Here is a 19,346-nt window from a genome sequence, read left to right as displayed (position 1 = left end):
ATCTAGGATAATTCAATAAAACATTTTTTTAAAAAGTATACAGAAGTGGAATGAATCCATAAGAATTCAAAAATTATAAGGAAAAAATTGATACTAAAGTTGAGTATGATGTTTATGCATTTTAGTACTATATGTGTAATTCTTGGTTGAAAAGCACCAGACAAGATTCTTTTATAAATAATCTTGCTAATTTTTGAATATTTTAAGTAAGTAAACTGAGTGTTAAAAACTTTTTGAAGCTTCTTTCCTTTCCCACTGTACCTACCTAGGATTTTAATCGAGTACCACAAAGTTACGGTTGTCAATAAATTATAGCTAATTGCTTCATTTAAGGTACCGAATATATGCATTAATAAATATTTTATGACATTAGTGGGAGGAGAACCTGAATTAACTATTAAATTGCATCTTATAGCAGAATTTTTATGAAGTTTTAGTGTAGTTCTATTTACTATGTAAAATGCTAATAGGGATCTGGGTCAGATGAGGTATGGGAAATGCTACATTGTGTGTCTGGTCTGGGAGTATCACAGTGATCTTCAGCACATTAAAGACTCTAAGTATTCCTGCAGGAAATAAAGTTGTACACCCTGGCTTTTTTCACACCTACATGCAATGTGTGGAAGCTTTTGAGGAAAATCTCACATGATTATTAAGTGAGTTTAATTTTGAGAAAGCTACCTATACTATCTTTAATTTTCTTTGTGCATTCTATTAAGAAGATGTAGTTATTTATAATCGAGAAATAATTCAAATTAGTATATATATACTGAATATGAGTAGCTGTTCTGTCAGATCTTTTTGGTTAATAGCCATTATGGTTAAATGTAGGTTTCAAAAACTTCCTATTTAGTAGTCCTTCTGTAAAGTAAGTAAATCCTAATAAAATTAGAAATTAAGCAGCATACAATAGGTGTTGTTAAGCATGGAAATAAAATATGCTTAATTCTTTGATTAACCATGCTAATTAGTAATTGTCTAGAATTTTTCTAGAAATAATCTGAAACATACAGTATTCATATATTCAAGCTAAATTGATGTCAGTTAACGTACCAAATTATTTTAGGGCATTGATTGTTTTTTATTTCAGGAAAGCATTCCTTGAGTATGTCAGTCCGAGGGAGACAGGATTTAGAAATTCAAGGTCCTCGACTTAACAACACAAAAGAAGAGAAAACATCTATTAAATATGGTCCTGATCGACGTCTAGATCCCATAATCACTGAGGAAATGCCACTGTTGGAGGTATTTCACTTTTTAAAATTTCATACACTTAATAATTTATCTGTAAGGTGAGGATGATATTTTGGGTAGGTTAATTTTAGACTTTGGTATTATTGATAGATTGAAATGCACTTTTAAATTCTTGGGGACTTCCCTGGCGGTCCAGTGGTTGAGACTCTGCGCTTCCACTGTGGGGTTGTTGGGGGTGTGGGTTCGGTCCCTGGTCTGGGAGCTGGGATCCCGTTGCTGTGTGGTGCAGCCAAAAAAAAGCTGATGCTGAACAGATGTAATTTACAAAGATAAGATAATCATGCAAATTAGCATTAAGTCACAGCCAGGTTGTAAGATACAATCCTCAAAATACTAATCGAAGTTGAGAAAAACCTTCTGAAAGAACACTTTGGTTGTTATTAAAATCAATGGCTCTTTCTGGGTAGGATATAAAAATAACAGGAGTTAATTCTTGTAAAAAATTTAAGCAATATAGATAATTTTTATATGAATAAAACCAATATTCCCTTCACTTTCTTTGTATCCCACCCTGTCATACTTTCATGCCATCTTTTAGTTGCAAAAGATAGAAACTGATGCTGGGTAGCATAACCCGCCTCCCCCCACCAATATTATTTAGTTTGAAGGATTTTGGAATATCTCATGGAAACTAAAGTATCACAGAACAGTAGGTCTCAAGGAAGAGTAAGGACTCAGCAGCTCCAGGGAATTCGTAAAGCCTTTAGAAAGCATTACTTTTGATATGACTTCAGTCTTAAAACTTCTGGTGTTTGTGCCACTTCATTACAAATCTAGGAAAGAACTGTGGCCCACCTTGAATCAGGTGTTTACCTGAAAGGCAGGCCAGTGGCACAGCCATGAAGTATAAGTGTGAACACTGGAAGGAAGGCCTTCCTCCTGCATCCTCATGTTTCCCTAGTAGGGGAGTTAGAAGCTTAGTCATTCACCTTCAGAAAGCGCCAGTGATTCCAAACAGATGTTTCTCTTTCCAGACCTTTCGTTTTACACTTACATATATTTTTAATAATCATACTGCACATTTTATCCTGTGACTTGCTTTTTGTCTTTAACAACAAAGCTTGGTCTTTGTTCACAATCAGTAAAATTCTTTTTTAACAGCTAGATAAGGTGTTCCTTTATTCAGATACATTACAATGTATTTTAATCATTTATGTATTGATGGGTATGGTTCTAGTTTTTCATCATTACTGACAGTTCTGCAGTAAACATAATTATTATATACATATTTTGTTCATGTTCTAGTTGAGACTAGGCTTTTAGAAATGGAATTGTTGGGTCAATCATGCAATATACTATAAAATTTACCATCAGCAAGGCTGTAGGAATTGACACTTTTCCTTCAGAATGAGAGTGCCCATTGCTTCATGTCTGTGCCATAATGGATACTATCAGGTTTTTGTTTTTTTTTTAACTTCTGCAAATCAAAATGGCATTTCTTTGATAACTGATAGGTTAGTCAATCTTCATTTTTTTGGTCTGTATGATATTTTCCTTCTGTAAGTCCATATGATACCCTTTAATTGGGTTACTTCCTTTTTCTCATTGGATGATTTTATGGGTACTAATCCTATAGTGGTGGGGTAGGTAACATGCTCATGGAAACAGTGATGTGTGTGTGTTAAGGGAAAGGTATTGTTGAGCTGCATGTATTCTGCCCAGATTTTACACTTGCTTAATTATGTTGCATTTAAAGAGTTGTGTAGGGCAAATAAAAGACTCATTAAAGACTGATGGCAGTGCCAGTTTCTGGTTGATAAATATTTGCACATACTTTTAACTTTGATTTGGTGTCTTTCATCACTTAAAGATTTTTAACTTATATTAAATCATTCTTAACTGATAGTCCTTTACTTGGTTGCTTCTAAGTTTTATATTTACTTACAGAGACTTCCCTAGTCAAAACTTTTATAGTTTTATTGTTTAGTGTCTTTGCTTTGAAATCCAAGGGAATATACTCTCTGAATGTCAGGGGGTAGGGATCAAACTTTGTTTCTAGTCCCAATTACCATTAATTGAATATTGGCAACTTATTATGGCATCTTCCTAATATACTAATATCCTGAAAGTATGTTATGCAGATGATACCTGTTCTCCTTGACATTTCTTCTTCTGTTTTTGTGTCATTTCCATACTCTTGCTTTATCATCTTTTTTTAATTTGGCAAGCCGAGGCCTGCTCATAATAATTTTTTTCTTACACTTGTGCCACTTCTGTCCAAGTTGGTCAAGTTCCCACAATAATACAATAATGAAAATTGGCATTTTTATTACAATTGCATTGCTATAGCTAGGAGTTTTGAGACTGAAGATGAAATGAGTTGGGATCCAAATGTTATTTTAGGGCTATTCAATACCATTGTAGTTTAGAAGTTACTAATAAACATTTTGCTTAGGATTGTATATGTAAGAATTTGCTACAGCTTACTTGCAAAAGGGGAGATTCTGACCTCTCTGGTTTAAGTTTTGAGATAAATCAATAGAGAATACCAAAATACTCAGTTTTTATAGATTCTCCTAGCTTATGGTTTTTATTATACCATATTAGTTAAATGTTCTTCAATTATTAAGACTGTTAAATGTGCCAATGGTTTTTAAGTGCAGTGCTTCTCAGGCACACATTAAGGATAGAGCTTAGCTTTTCAGCTTCTGTCTAAGCCCATCTCTAATTATATGATCTTGGAAAGTTTCTTCACTTATAAAATGAGGGAAATTGAACCAGTTGATGTTTGACTTTAAGTTCTGTTTAACTCAACAGTCTTTAAATTTACATTCATCTTGTTCTCGATATTGCTGGTTCTGTACTTAACTTTGCCTCTTGCATACCATAGTGTTTTTGTTTTGTTTTTAAAATTTTATTGTTATAGATGCAGTTCTCCCTGAAGAGGGTGTTTTAGAGCAGAGGACCTCTTGTTCTACATAATACAGCAACTGGTGTTTGGTTGATTAAACAAAAAAGCTTGTAAAGTGAATAACCAAAAAAACCATAATAAATCCATACCCTAAACATTTTACCTTAATTGAAAACATACGAATATCTATTTATTTACTATTTTGGGGGTGTGTGTTTAGGTTAGAGACCTTTTCTATGAGTTCTTTGTGTTGGTATGGGTTTCCTAATATGAGTTTCATTTCATCTTTCATGCATTCTTCCACATCCATAAGTTGACATTTTAAGTGTCCAGTTTTGGTTTCTTCAGAGTGAGAAGCTAAAGGAAATTGTCAAGTAATCTAAGTACAGTATATGTCTAGATTTTATCTGCAGATAAAAGTTGTACTTTAAGGTATAAAAGAGGGTGGGTTTAGTAGAAAACCAAAAGCTACTAATGTTCAGTTCCATAAACATCACTTAGTATTTTCTACTGAAATACTAGAGAATTTGGTTAATCCAACAGACATGGTATGATGGAGGTCAGTTAAGAGACCTTATATTATACTTGGATGAACAGTAGTGTACATTAATATCAGTAAAAATCATAGAATATTCCCATTCCTAATATCTTATGTCAGAAATATTTTGTAGAGTTTGAAGTGTTTAAGGGAGTAGTGAAAGAAGTAATCAATCTACAGCATCTGATGAAATAGTCTCTAACTGTATATGTTTATCAAAACAAGATTGAGGATGAAAATTAGAGAAACTCATTGAGAAAATATAATTAAAGTGTCATGTGTTAACTCTAATGTGTATAGCATACTGAAAGCAAACAGTGAACTATGAGCTGTATCTACTTAGAAATATTTTGTATTTAAGTTCTGTTGGAGAAAAAATGGTATCATTCCAAAACTTTTCTTCACTTACTAATTTTTAACATTTTGTTAGGATAAATTTTTTTTTTTTTTTAAATTTTATTTATTTATGGCTGTGTTGGGTCTTCGTTTCTGTGCGAGGGCTTTCTCTAGTTGTGGCAAGTGCGGGCCACTCTTCATCACGGTGCACGGGCCTCTCACTATCGCGGCCTCTCTTGTTGCGGAGCACAGGCTCCAGATGTGCAGGCTCAGTAATTGTGGCTCACGGGCCTAGTCGCTCTGCGGCATGTGGGATCTTCCCAGACCAGGGCTCGAACCCGTGTCCCCTGCATTGGCAGGCAGATTCTCAACCACTGCGCCACCAGGGAAGCCCATTAGGATAAATTTTAACATAGAATAGCAGAAAGAAGAGCAGGCCCCTTCAGGTTCTCACTGCATAGGCAGTAAGTTGTGTACATGTAGTTTATTCAACCAGACTTGTCTGTCACTTGTGTCCAATCACTTGCTGTTACAGATAAAACCACAATAAATAACCTTATGCATATCAGTTTTATACATTATGTATATGCATATCACACATATATCTTTAGGATAAATTAGTAGAAGTCACACTCCTGGTTCTTGGTCTTATTTTCCATTAAAATTTGAAGCTGTCCAAAACACCACCTGTTTAAAAGGACTTTTAGGGACTTCCCTGGTGGTCCAGTGGTTAGGAATCTGCCTTGCAATGCAGGGGATTAGAAGTCACACTCCTGGTTCTTGGTCTTATTTTCCATTAAAATTTGAAGCTGTCCAAAACACCACCTGTTTAAAAGGACTTTTAGGGACTTCCCTGGTGGTCCAGTGGTTAAGAATCTGCCTTGCAATGCAGGGAACGTGGTTTCAATCCCTTGTTGGGGAACTAAGATCCCACATGCCATGGGGCAGCTAAACCCGCGCACCCCAACTACTGAGCCTGTGCGCCGCAGCCAAGAGTCCACATGCTGCAATGAAAAGATCCTGCATGCCACAATTAAGATCCAATGTAGCTGCCCCCGCCCAAAAAATAAATAAAATAAAGGACTTTCAGCAACAGTGCATTTGAAGTAAAGGCTAGATACACTGGTTCTCCTTAGAGTCAACATAGTGTATTTAGTAAAACCTTTATTCTGAAGGTATATTACACAGTATCCTACAAGTGGTGTATCACTGGTCTTATTCCATCACCCTGCCCATTCTACCAGTGCTGTAGCCTTATTGATGGTATCTGGGTATCGGTGTGTGTTTTAGTGTGTCTTTACAGTACTCTGTTTCACTTGTTACTCATGCAGTTGTTTTTGATATAACAACTCAAAATTGATATTCCCTCACAAATTTTAGCTTATTTGACTAAGCTTATTTGATACTAGCTAATTAGTACATCATCAGTGTCTTCAGTATAATGCTATACTTGGTTTATTTTTTCCCATCTTCTTAATCTGTGTTTTGGATTTCTGCCTTAATCCCTTATTTTCTCATGTCCATTTTTAAAGCTTCTGATTTCCCCAAATTTTATCTGATTCCTTAAGAATATGGCCATAATGAAGTCCTATTCAAACTAAGACTAAAAGACAGATATTTCCACTGGACTTTGTTTTTTTTTTTTTGCGGTACACGGGCCTCTCACTGTTGTGGCCTCTCCCGTTGCGGAGCACAGGCTCCGGACGCACAGGCTCAGCAGCCATGGCTCATGGGCCCAGCCGTTCCGCGGCATGTGGGATCTTCCCAGACCGGGGCATGAACCCGTGTCCCCTACATCGGCAGGCGGACTCTCAACCACTGCACCACCAGGGAAGCCTCCACCGGACTTTCATAACTCCTTTGGGACAGCCAGCTGTAACTTTATTCCTCATACTATTACCTTTATATTCTTCCTTTCTTAGATGCTGTCAGAGTACTTCTGACATTTATTCTTCTGGATCTTTTAAATGCAGATGACTTACTGGATGATTTTGTTAGTCCGTATTTCCATCTCTTATCTGAAATCCTGAGGCCAGGCATGTGTTGGAAGTCAATTTTTTTTTTTTTTAATTTTTAGAAATTGTGCATATACACGTGTGTTTTTATCTAAAGCGTTATGTGACCCCTGTTGGGTTTGTGGCAGCACCTGGTAATCAAGCACATTAATGTGGCTTGAGTGAACCACATGAATATGACACTAAATGGAAAAGGCTATAAAGAGCCGCCATTTGTCAGATCAGGTTTTGCTTCCACACAGCTTACTGAAAGCCTGAGGATATTCGAAGATACCGGCTTTTTAAATTATACATATGGAATCATGCATCTATATGCTTTTCCCTTTTAAGACCTATTGTGCCTCTTTTCATTTTAATGCTGTATAAATAGATAGTTGAGCTACTTTTTAAGTTGACAATGTTAAGGGTTTTTCAGCTGATAATTGTTCATGTGACCATGCTAAATTACTTATAGCTTCTCTTGTCCATAATCTACACAGTTGTGAAAGTTTTGCCGGTGACCCTGTAGTTATTGACACTGTACCTTTAATTCATAACTCTGAAATCTGCTACTGAGTAACACTGGTCTCTGTCTCATTCTCTTTTTTAAAATGGAGTTCTTAATACCACATACCCAGGGAGATATCAAAGAGAATTAATAAAATACTTGTAAACCTGTAGTAAAGAAATACAGCATCTTAAAGTGTTATTAATTAGAGGTTCAGAATTTTTAACAGACAATATAATAATATTTTTTCCCTCCAATGCAGGTGTTCTTTATACATTTTCCTACAGGGCTTCTCTGTGGAGAAATCCGAAAAGCATATGTAGAATTTGTCAATGTCAGCAAATGTCCTCTTACTGGATTGAAGGTTGTTTCTAAACGTCCAGAGTTCTTTACTTTTGGTGGTAACACAGCTGTTCTAACACCACTAAGTCCCTCAGCTTCTGAGAACTGTAGTGCTTACAAGACTGTTGTGACAGATTCTACCTCTGTGTGTACAGCACTCATATCATCAGCTTCTTCTGTAGACTTTGGCATTGGCATAGGAAGTCAGCCAGAGGTGATTCCTGTTCCCCTTCCTGACACTGTTCTTCTACCTGGAGCTTCAGTTCAGCTACCAATGTGGTTACGTGGGCCAGATGAAGAAGGTGTCCATGAAATTAACTTTTTGTTTTACTATGAAAGTGTTAAAAAGCAGCCTAAAATACGGTGAGTATTATAAAACTTTTTAGGTTTAACCTCTGCGTCTAATATATATAGATACATATACACCCATTCAAATAAACATTTTGATATTTGTTAACATATGTCATAGTTTACTAAGAAATTACTCCCTTCCAAATTATGCATGAAGTTTATATCTGAGGTTGTCCCTAATCTAATTGTAAGTTCTAAGCAGCCAAAAGTGGAAAAAATTAAGCTACATTAATCTTTTTCGTGCTTCTTTCTATAAACTTCATGATTCTTCGATACAACTAAGTACTATGGCCAAAGTTATCACATAATAATGAAATTCACAGGTATCATGTATTAAAACAGGGTGTCATTTGTATATGAAGACAACTTGCCTACAGTCATCCTTTTTAAAGAAAATTACTCTGTTTTCCTTTTCCTTTTCCCTAGTGCCCTCCCCTGCCTCCCAAAATGTATGTATTTGCAGAGCACATGATTTAGGTGGTGTTAGGGGCATCACTGAGGAAATCAAACCTAGCTGGCTTATACAAGGATCTGTAGCCTGTAGCGCAATAGAGTATTTTATGATAATGCCATTGTCATTTTTACAAAATTAACCGGGAGTAATTGTGCTACATTTTAAAATTTAATAAAATATCTTGTAAGGCTTACTATGAGAACCAAAAGATATAATATTTGTAAGGACAGGTACATTTTAGGTCCTCGGTAAATGTTAATTCCCCTTAAGAAGATGATAGAGAGTTCTCTGGCCAAAGCAATCCATTAAGACTTTGTAGAATGTAGTAGTGGTAAAATGAGCTTCCAAAGAAGGTAAAGATTTCAGAATTTGGATCAAAGGGGATAGGCAAGAGAGTAGTGGGTATTCCCGGAAGTAACTGTATATATGAATGAAAATTTCCAACTTGGGAAATATGAACTGCATGTAGTTAGTTTGGCTACAGTATAAAATGTATAAAGGGGGAATAAAGGTGGAATTGTAAAGCTCTATTGTGGAGAGCCTTAAATGCCAGGTGAAAGTTTGGCATTTACTTGGTAGGCATTCAGTCATTAACTTTGGAACTACTATCAGAAGAGGTATAATCAAGACATGACCATATGATGATTATTTTCATGTACTATACTGTGGCTGAGTTTGATGAGCAGGGAAAAAAGGAGACTTATAGTTTTCTTCCAAACTGAGAATAAAGAATTGAACTAATGTTAGGCTAACTAGATAATTTTACCTTATTGTATCTGTCTTGGTTTCTTTAGAGTATAAATTGTCCTGAGGGTGAATAGGTTTTAAAAAGCTTTATTTGGAATTAGAGAATCATAACAGTGGGAGAGAGTCTTAGATTAAATTTGTAATTTTTACTTCTTTAGTCACAGAATATTAAGACACACAGCAGTCATTTGTACCAGTCGATCTTTGAATGTGCGAGCCACTGTCTGCAGAAGTAATTCTCTTGAAGATGAGGAGGGCAGAGGAGGCAATATGCTAGTCTTTGTGGATGTGGAAAATACCAATACCGTAAGCTGGTTTAAAACTAAATTTTGTCTTTAATTATATTTTAAGTGTATCCTTTGTTTTTCATAATGATTTTTTTTTCCTTCACAAGACAGCATAAGCTAGGAATTTAGGGATGTTCATACAGAATGGAATGTAGAAACATGTTAATTCTCAATTTGCTTTGTAATTTTATCCCTCAGTACTTCAAATAAAAGGATCTAGTGGTATTGGGCTTCCCTGGTGGCGCAGTGGTTGAGAGTCCCCCTGCTGATGCAGGGGACATGGGTTCGTGCCCTGGTCCGGGAGGATCCCACATGCCGCGGAGCAGCTGGGCCCATGAGCCATGGCCGCTGAGCCTGCACGTCCGGAGCCTGTGCTCCGCAACGGGAGAGGCCACAACAGTGAGAGGCCTGCGTAACGCAAAAAAAAAAAAAAAAAAAAAAGGCTCTAGTGGTATTAATATGATACATAATCATATGGTATATGGCCATATACCAGTAATTCAACCAAAAAAAGATCTCATAAAGTGCTTTCTAGTCTCACCATTGAGGATGTGTTGTTTTTTTTTTTTAAATGGGTAATTTTTTTGTTTATTGGTACTTATAAACGAACCAGCCAACTGGTAGTATTATGATGTGGACAAATTAAAACATCTTTCTACAAATACTAGGCTGGTGGAAAAAATTAGGGGTTGTAGTAAAATAGCAAAAAGGGGTAGAGGAAATCAGTGAAGCACATTGTAGCTTAACCCTTCACCTTAACAACTGAGGTTCTTAACAAGTAAAGCCTCCCCATCCCAGAAAATATGAATAATCCTTCATTACACATCTTTGTACTTTTGCTCCCTATTCTTGAGGTTAGGTTCTAGATCCTAAAGATACCAAAAAAATAGTATTATAACCTAGTTATCTATAGCCGCCTGTCATCTTTTATCATGATGTCCGTAGAAGCCAATGCTTGTGAAACCTCTTTGAGTAGACACCAATCATACACCCCCAAATTGACACAAAAGGCGCAATGAAAAGCAGCTTATCAAGGCAGAGAGATACGTAATTGTAAAAGAAAAATTCTAGGGAAGTAATAACAGTCACAGCTCAAATTGAGATTGAATAATACAGCCATCGTTAGAAATCTTCAGACTGTGTGTTCAGGGAGTAATTTGGGAATAAATCCATGATTTGCTGTTGGGAATTGAAATACTTAGCAGTTTGCTGTATTATGTTATAGCTTTCCCCGGCAGTTTCCAAGGTGGCCTCCAAATCACTGACAGGAGAATTTTGCTGGAACTGGATCTGGGGCTGCAGGAATTCCTCAACATAGTTGTTGAATTGATTGTTCCAAGTCTGGTTATTCCAAGCTTGGGGGCACCAGGTCTGACTGTTCCAGCTCTGGTTGCTCCAGGACTGACTATTCCAGCTCTGGTTGCTCCAAGTTGGGTTATCCCAGGTCTGGTTACCCCACGTGGGCAGGTTTCCGGAAGAGTTCACCAGGCATCCTTGGTGGTAGGAATAGAAGCCCGGGTATTCTGTAGTTGCTGGGCCCTGAGTCACAATGTTGCTATTCCTCAGCCAGTTGTTTTTCTGCCACCTCTTACATTTCATTCTCTGGTTCTGGAACCAGGTCTTAACCTGTTTGTAGCTAAGGTTCAGGATGTTGGAAAGTTCTTGCATTTGCTGGAGGCTGAGGTATTTCTGCCTGTGAAATCTGTCATTGAGCACACACTGCTGCGTCTGAGACAACACGGTTCTGGTCTTCTGCTTCTTGACCAGGACCTTCTCCTCCTTCTTCTCTGTGCTCTTGTCCGCAGCCGTGGCTATTAGTTTTACTGTGGGGCTTGTGGGAGAATCAGGACTGTCCTGAATAAGCAGATCCATGGAGAAGGAAGGAAGAGGAGAGACAGTCTCCATGTCGTGGGTCTCAGCAGATGACATTTGCAAGGACACATAATTTTCTTCAGGCCCGTAAATCTCAGGCATTGGTGAAGATTCCCTAGAATTGGATGCTTTGGGGCCACGCAGGCTTTGGGGACAAGCTGGGTCCACACTCATGTTGTTGAGTCGAAGGAGAGGGAGAAAACCAAAGAGCTAGATAGATGGTAGGAAAAGTCCAGGCTTAAGAATCTAGGTAGAAGAGCTTAGAGAAAGGTGAAGATCTCCAGGTGTAAAAGTATTAAAAACATGGAATGAAGGGAAGTCACCTGTATGATAACAGAAGCCTACCAGCCCAATGTAGGAAAATGACGAGGATGTGTTTTGATGTGCTTAAATTTACAAAGTTCTGTTAGGATTTCACATTCAGTATTAACTTGATAACCCCTTACTTATACATTTCCAGCAGTACCATTTCCTTTATATAAAGCAGTTTAAACATTTTATATTTCCTGTTTATGTACTCTAAATATCAAAATGAATATTCTTGAAGAAGGAAATGTGATCTTATTAAAGGAGAATCTTAGCTTCATATTGATTCAGTTTAGATACCTGTTTGAAATGTTACTTATTATTTCTGTCATGTCTTTTAGCTTCATAAATTTGTATGGTCATTTTAGGACATTCAAGGTCAATGTGCTGATATTTCGGTGTTCTTCCCAAAAAAGTCAATATTTGTAAGAGTAAGAACATTTGAATAATTTCAAATTAGCTCCTATTCAGGAGAATAAAAAATATATGCAATTTAAATAATTTTATGTACATTGACTGTATTTTGGGATTCTGTTCTTTGTTGCTTTTTGCCTTAACAGGAATGTGAGAGAAAGATTAGAAGAAATAAAAGTGCTATGGTTTTGATTAAAAATTGGCAGCAAATAATTTTTGATATATTAAATAACTCATTATAATAGATTCTAATAACTGAATGCCTTTCAATATTTAAAAATTTGCCACTGGGAGTATATTATAATTAAATCTATTTTGTGAATAAGATGATGACTTATGTGTTTTAAGAATGTTTATAGAGGGATTGAAATAATTTACATTTCTGAAATGTATTGTTAATTTATTTCAAAATAAAAATTTCATCTTATGTTAATTGATACTGACTTTGGTAGCAGTGTCATTCTCGTTAGAGTATTCTACGTTAGTGCTCCTAAATCTTGAATGACTCTTTTATTTCCTTTTGATAGAGTGAAGCAGGTGTTAAGGAATTCCATATAGTACAAGTATCAAGTAGTAGCAAACACTGGAAGTTACAGAAATCTGTAAATCTCTCTGAAAACAAAGGTTTGTGCCTTTTTCCCTCTTCATAATAAATTCTGATATCTTCCTTCATTGATTTTATTTTTTTCAGAACAGTACCAGAATGTCATAAGATTATTGGTGCCTTTCTTTTTTTTTTAACTCATTTAAATATCTGTATATACTTTGCTATAATTATATCATATATTACATTATATCAAAGTCCTTTTTTTAACATCTTTATCGGAGTATAATTGCTTTACAACGGTGTGTTAGTTTCTGCTGTATAACAAAGTGAATCTGCTATACGTATACATATATCGCCATATCTCCTCCCTCTTGCGTCTCTCTCCCACCCTCCTTATCCCACCCCTCTAGGTGGTCACAAAGCACCGAGCTGATCTCCCTGTGCTATGCGGCTGCTTCCCACTAGCTATCTGTTTTACATTTGGTAGTGTATATATGTCCATGCCACTCTCTCACTTCATCCCAGCTTACCCTTCCCCATCTCCGTGTCCTCAAGTCCATTCTCCATGTCTGCATCTTTAATCCTTTCCTGCCCCTAGGTTCTTCACAACCATTCATTTGGTTTTTTTAAGATTCCATATATATTTATATTCTTGCCTCCTTTATCAAAGATAACGGGACCATATGTGCATGGGTTTATCTCTGGGCTTTCTATCCTGTTCCATTGATCTATATTTCTGTTTTTGTGCCAGTACCATACTGTCTTGATTACTGTAGCTTTGTAGTATGGTCTGAAGTCCAGGAGCCTGATTGCTCCTGCTCCCTTTTTCTTTCTCAAGATTGCTTTGACTATTGGGGGTCTTTTGTGTTTCCATACAAATTGTGAAATTTTTTGTTCTAGTTTTGTTAAAATGCCATTGACAGTTTGATAGGGATTGCATTGAATCTGTAGATTGCTTTGGGTAGTAGAGTCATTTTCACAATGTTGATTCTTCCAATCCAAAAACATGGAATATCTCTCCATCTGTTTGTATCATCTTTAATTTCTTTCATCAGTGTCTTACAGTTTTCTGCATACAGGTCTTTTGTCTCCTTAGGTCGATTTATTCCAAGGTATTTTATTCTTTTTGTTGCAGTGGTAAATGGGAGTGTTTCCTAATTTCTCTTTCAGATTTTTCATCATTAGTGTATAGGAATACAAGAGATTTCTGTGCATTAATTTTGTATCCTGCTACTTTACCAGGTTCATTGATTAGCTCAAGTATTTTCTGGTAGTATCTTTGGGGTCCTGTATGTATAGTATTGTGTCATCTGCAAACAGTGACAGTTTTACTTCTTTTCCAATTTAGATTCCTTTTATTTCTTTTTCTTCTCTGATTGCTATGGCTAAAACTTCCAAAACTATGTTGAATAATAGTGGTGAGAGTGGGCAACCTTGTCTTGTTCCTGATCTTAGTGGAAATAGTTTCACTTTTTCACCATTGAGAACAATGTTGGCTGTGAGTTTGTCATATATGGCCTTTATTATGTTGAGGTAAGTTCCCTCTATGCCTACTTCTGGGCGGTTTTTATCATAAATGGATGTTAAATTTTGTCAGAAGCTTTTTCTGCATCTATTGAAATGATCATATGTTTTCCTTCCTTCAGTTTGTTAATATGGTTTATCACATTGATTGATTTGTGTATATTGAAGAATCCTTGCATTCCTGGGATAAACCCCACTTGATCATGGTGTATGATGTTTTTAATGTGCTGTTGGATTCTGTTTGCTAGTATTTTCTTGAGGATTTTTGCATCTGTATTCATCAGTGATATTGGCCTGTAGTATTCTTTTTTTGTGACATTTTTGCCTGGTTTTGGTATCAGAGTGATGGTGGACTCGTAGAATGAGTTTGGGAGTGTTCCTGCCTCTGCTATAGTTTGGAAGAGTTTGAAAAGGATAGGTTTTAGCTCTTCTCTAAATGTTTGACAGAATTTGCCTGTGAAGCCATCTGGTCCTGGGCTTTTGTTTGTTGGAAGATTTTTAATCACAGTTTCAATTTCAGTGCTTGTGATTGGCCTGTTTATATTTTTTATTTCTTCCTGGTTCAGTCTCGGATGGTTGTGCTTTTCTAAGAAGTTGTCCATTTCTTCCAGGTTGTCCATTTTTTTGTCATAGAGTTGCTTGTAGTAATCTCCCATTATCTTTTTTATTTCTGCAGTGTCAGTTGTTACTTCTCCTTTTTCATTTCTAATTCTTCTTCCTGTTTTTCTTGATGAGTCTGGCTAGTGGTTTATCAATTTTGTTTATCTTCTCAAAGAACCAGCTTTTAGTTTTATTGATCTTTGCTATTGTTTCCTTCATTTCTTTTTCATTTATTTCTGATCTGATCTTAATGATATCTTTCCTTCTGCTAACTTTGGGGTTTTTTTGTTCTTCTTTCTGTAATTGCTTTAGGTATAAGGTTAAGTTATTTATTTGAGGTGTTTCTTGAGGTAGGATTGTATTGCTATAAACTTTCCTCTTAGAACTGCTTTTGCTGCATGCCATAGGTTTTGGGTCATCGTGTTTTCATTGTCATTTGTTTCTAGGTATTTTCTGATTTCCTCTTTGATTTCTTCAGTGATCTCTTGGTTGTTTAGTAGTGTATTGTTTACCCTCTATGTGTTTGTATTTTTTCCAGATTTTTTTCCTGTAATTGATATCTGGTCTTATAGTGTTGTGGCTGGCAAAGATACTCGATACAATTTTAGTTTTCTTAAATTTACCAAGGCTTGATTTGTGACCCATGATATAATCTATCCTGGAGAATGTTCCATGAGCACTTGAGAAGAATGTGTAATCTGCTGTTTTTGGATGGAATATCCTATAAATGTCAATTAAGTCCATCTTGTTTAATGTATCATTTAAAGCTTCTGCCTCCTTATTTATTTTCATTTTGGATGATCTGTCCATTGGTGAAAGTGGGGTGTTAAAGTCCCCTACTATGATTCTTTTACTGTCAATTTCCCCTTTTATGGCTGTTAGCATTTGCCTTATGTATTGAGGTGCTCCTATGTTGGGTGCATAAATATTTACAATTGTTGTATCTTCTTCTTGGATTGATCCCTTGATCATTATGTAGTGTCCTTCTTTGTCTCTTGTAATCGTCTTTATTTTAAAGTCTGTTTTGTCTGATACAAGAATTGCTACTCCAGCTTTCTTTTGATTTCCATTTGCATGGAACATCTTTTTCCATCCCCTCACTTTGAGTCTGTATGTGTCACTGGATCTGTAGTGGGTCTCTTGTAGACACTGTATATATGGGTTTTGTTTTTTATCCATTCAGCCAGTCTGTGTGTTTTGGTTGGAGCATTTAATCCATTTACATATAGGGTAGTTATCAATATGTATGTTCCTATTCCCATTTTCTTAATTGTTTTGCGTTTGTTTGTCTTTTCCTTCTCTGTTTCCTGCCTAGAGAAGTTCCTTTAGCATTTGTTGTAGAGCTGGTTTGGTGATGCTGAATTCTCTTAGCTTTCACTTATCTGTAAAGGTTTTAATTTCTCCATCGAATCTGAATGAGATCCTTGCTGGGTAGAGTAATCTTGGTTGTAAGTTTTTCCCTTTCATCACTTTAAATATGTCCTGCTACTCCTTTCTGGCTTGCAGAGTGTCTGCTGGAAGATCAGCTGTTAATCTTATGGGGATTCCCTTGTATGTTAATTGTTGCTTTTCCCTTGCTGCTTTGAATATTTTTTCTTTGTATTTAATTTTTGATAGTTTGATTAATGTGTGTCTTGGCGTGTTTCTCCTTAGATTTATCCTGTGTGGGACTCTCTGTGCTTCCTGGACTTGATTGACTATTTTCTTCCCCATATTAGGGAAGTTTTCAACTGTAATCCCATCAAATATTTTCTCAGTCCCTTTTTTATTCTCTTCTTCTGGGACCCTTATAATTTGAATGTTGGTGCATTTAATGTTGTCCCAGAGGTCTCTGAGATTGTCCTCAGTTCTTTTTTCTGTATTCTGGTCTGTGGTAGTTATTGCCACTATTTTACTTTCTAGGTCACTTATCTGTTCTTCTGCCTAAGTTATTCTGCTGTTGATTCTTTCTAGAGAATTTTTAATTTCATTTATTGTGTTGTTCATCCTGGTTTGTTTGCTCTTTAGTTCTTCTAGGTCCTTGTTAAACGTTTCTTGTATTTTCCCCATTCTATTTCCAAGATTTTGGATCATATTTACTCTCATTACTCTAAATTCTTTTTCAGGTAGACTGCCTATTTCCTCTTCATTTGTTTGGTCTGTGGGTTGTTACCTTGTTTCTTCATTTGCTGTCTTCTCATTTCGCCTAACTTACTGTGTTTGGGGTATACGTTTTGCAGGCTGCAGGTTCGTAGTTCCTGTTGTTTTTGGTGTCTGCTCCTAGTGGGTAAGGTTCGTTCAGTGGGTTGTGTAGGCTTCCTGGTGGAGGGGACTGGTACCTATGTTCTTGTGGATGAGGCTGGATGTTGTCTTTCTGGTGGGCAGGATCATGTCTGGTGGTGTGTTTTGGGGTGTCGGTGAACTTATGATTTTAGGCAGCCTCTCTGCTGATGGTTGGATTTGTGTTCCTGTCTTGCTAGTTGTTTGGCATACAGTGTCTAGCACTGTAGCTTGCTGGTCGTTGAGTGGAGCTGGGTCTTAGCGTTGAGATGGAGGTCTCTGTGAGAGCTTTCGCCGTTTGATATTACGTGGAGCGGGGAGGTCTCTGGTAGACCTGTGTCCTGAACTTGGCTCTCCCTCCTCAGAGGCATAGCCCTGATGCCTGGCTGGAGCACCAAGAGCCTTTCATCCGCACGGCTCAGAGGAAAAGGGAGAGAAAGCAAAAAAAAGAAAGAAAGAAAGAAAAAAAAAGAATAAATAAAATAAAATAGTTATTAAAATAGAAAAAATTATTAAAAATAAAAAAACAAGAAAGTATTGATAATAAGCTCTAAAAACTAAACTACGATAAACATAAAACCAGAAACAAATTAGACACAGAAAGCAAACACAGTTGCTCCCAAAGTCCATTGCCTCAATTTTCGGATGATTCGTTGTCTATTCAGGTATTTCACAGATGCAGGATACATCGAGTTGATTGTGGGGATTTAATCCTCTGCTCCTGAGGCTGCTGGGAGAGATTTCCCTTTTTCTTCTTTGTTCGCACAGCTCCTGGGGCTCAGCTTTGGATTTGGCTCCACCTGTGTGTGTACATCGCCTGAGGGCGTCTGTTTGCCAGACAGGATGGGGTTAAAGTAGCAGCTGATTAGGGGACTCTGGCTCACTCAGGCCGGGGGGAGGGAGGGAGGGGTATGGAATGTGGGGCGAGCCTGCAGCGGCAGAGGACAGCGTGACGTTGCAACAGCCTGAGGCGCACCATGTTCTCCTGGAGAAGTTGTCCCTGGATCTTGGGACCCTGGCAGTGGCGAGCTGCACAGGCTCCTAGCCGGGGTGGTATGGATAGTGACCTGTGCTTGCACACAGGCTTCTTGGTGGCTACAGCAGCAGCCTTAGCATTTCATGCCCCTCTCAGGGGTCTGTGCTGATAGCCACAGCTTGTGCCCATCTTTGGAGCTCGTTTAGGTGGTTGATGACTTTCTTATAATTAACTTTTGTAAGCATTAAATTGTGCTTTCATTACTTTACATGACTGTAAGTGAAATTACTGTGTTAATCGATTCTTTCCCATCTTTTTATTCCACATCTTTTCTATTTGTATATATTTTTTCTTTTTTAAAAAATTCAGTTGTAAAATCAGTGCCTGAATACATGGTCACTGTCAAAATTTCGAGCAGTACAGAAACATATAGACTAGAATTGAAAGTTTCTCTTTGTTTCCTTTACTATTGGAAAGCTGGTTTTTCTGTGTGTAATCAAACTTGTGTGTTGACTGGCTTTTCTGTGTATTTGCGTACCCATATAACTTTAAACAAAAGAATATGCACACTTGTGATACATACTGTAAAATTGTTTTCCAAAATATTTCCATCATTTTATCATCCTGCTAGTAGTATGAAAGTGCTTAGTGCTTGTAAGAGTAGATCGAAGCTGGCAAAATATTTACTGTTTCTGGAAAGAATTGTACAATGTATTTTAAAAGATTTTAAAAAAATGTTTAAACCCTTATCTAGCCTCATAGTAATTCTTATTTTTGGAATTTATACAGAGGAATTAATTCAAAATATAAGAAGATCCATATATTCAGAGCAGTTTATTGTAAGATTATGTTTAATAGAGAAAAATCAAATGGAGCTTTAATGTGAATTAAGCTACAACTCAGATTATTTTGTGGTCATTAAAATATATAAGCTTTTAAAATATGTCACAATAGTGGGGAAATGCATCATAGCAAATATGTGCATATAGTAATACTGGTATAAATCCTCCATATGAAAAAAATATTGATAGGACATGCAGAAGTGATAGAGTGGTGGAATTGTGGGCTCCCTGGCTGCCAAGTTCTAATTTTTCAAATTTTCTGTTTATCTATAATGTCATACATATCTGAATATATATGTGCATATGAACGTGCATTTCAAGAAAATTTAATCTTACCTTTTTAA

The 19,346-nt window shown here is 36.7% G+C and overlaps 1 protein-coding gene and 1 pseudogene across 3 annotated transcripts in view; one reads left to right on the top strand and one right to left on the bottom strand.

Moving 5' to 3' along the window:
* The window catches only part of TRAPPC8 (trafficking protein particle complex subunit 8), an 87,375-nt gene that overhangs the window by 50,797 nt on the left and 17,232 nt on the right, over window positions 1-19,346 (top strand). For all 3 annotated transcript variants that reach the window (XM_024757948.1, XM_024757947.1, XM_024757949.1), the window contains 4 exons: window positions 1,091-1,245; window positions 7,744-8,186; window positions 9,534-9,681; window positions 12,782-12,878. In XM_024757948.1, coding sequence (XP_024613716.1) covers window positions 1,091-1,245; window positions 7,744-8,186; window positions 9,534-9,681; window positions 12,782-12,878 — 843 coding nt within the window. The remainder of the gene's footprint in view (window positions 1-1,090; window positions 1,246-7,743; window positions 8,187-9,533; window positions 9,682-12,781; window positions 12,879-19,346) is intronic.
* On the bottom strand, window positions 10,727-12,498 carry LOC112408350 (homeobox protein NANOG pseudogene; annotated as a pseudogene).

Source organism: Neophocaena asiaeorientalis, unplaced genomic scaffold (genome assembly GCF_003031525.2).
Source record: "Neophocaena asiaeorientalis asiaeorientalis breed wild unplaced genomic scaffold, Neophocaena_asiaeorientalis_V1.1 scaffold126, whole genome shotgun sequence".
Lineage (NCBI taxonomy): Eukaryota > Metazoa > Chordata > Mammalia > Artiodactyla > Phocoenidae > Neophocaena > Neophocaena asiaeorientalis.
The sequence above is the reverse complement of the archived record's forward strand: the minus strand, read 5'-3'. Positions and strand labels throughout refer to the sequence as shown.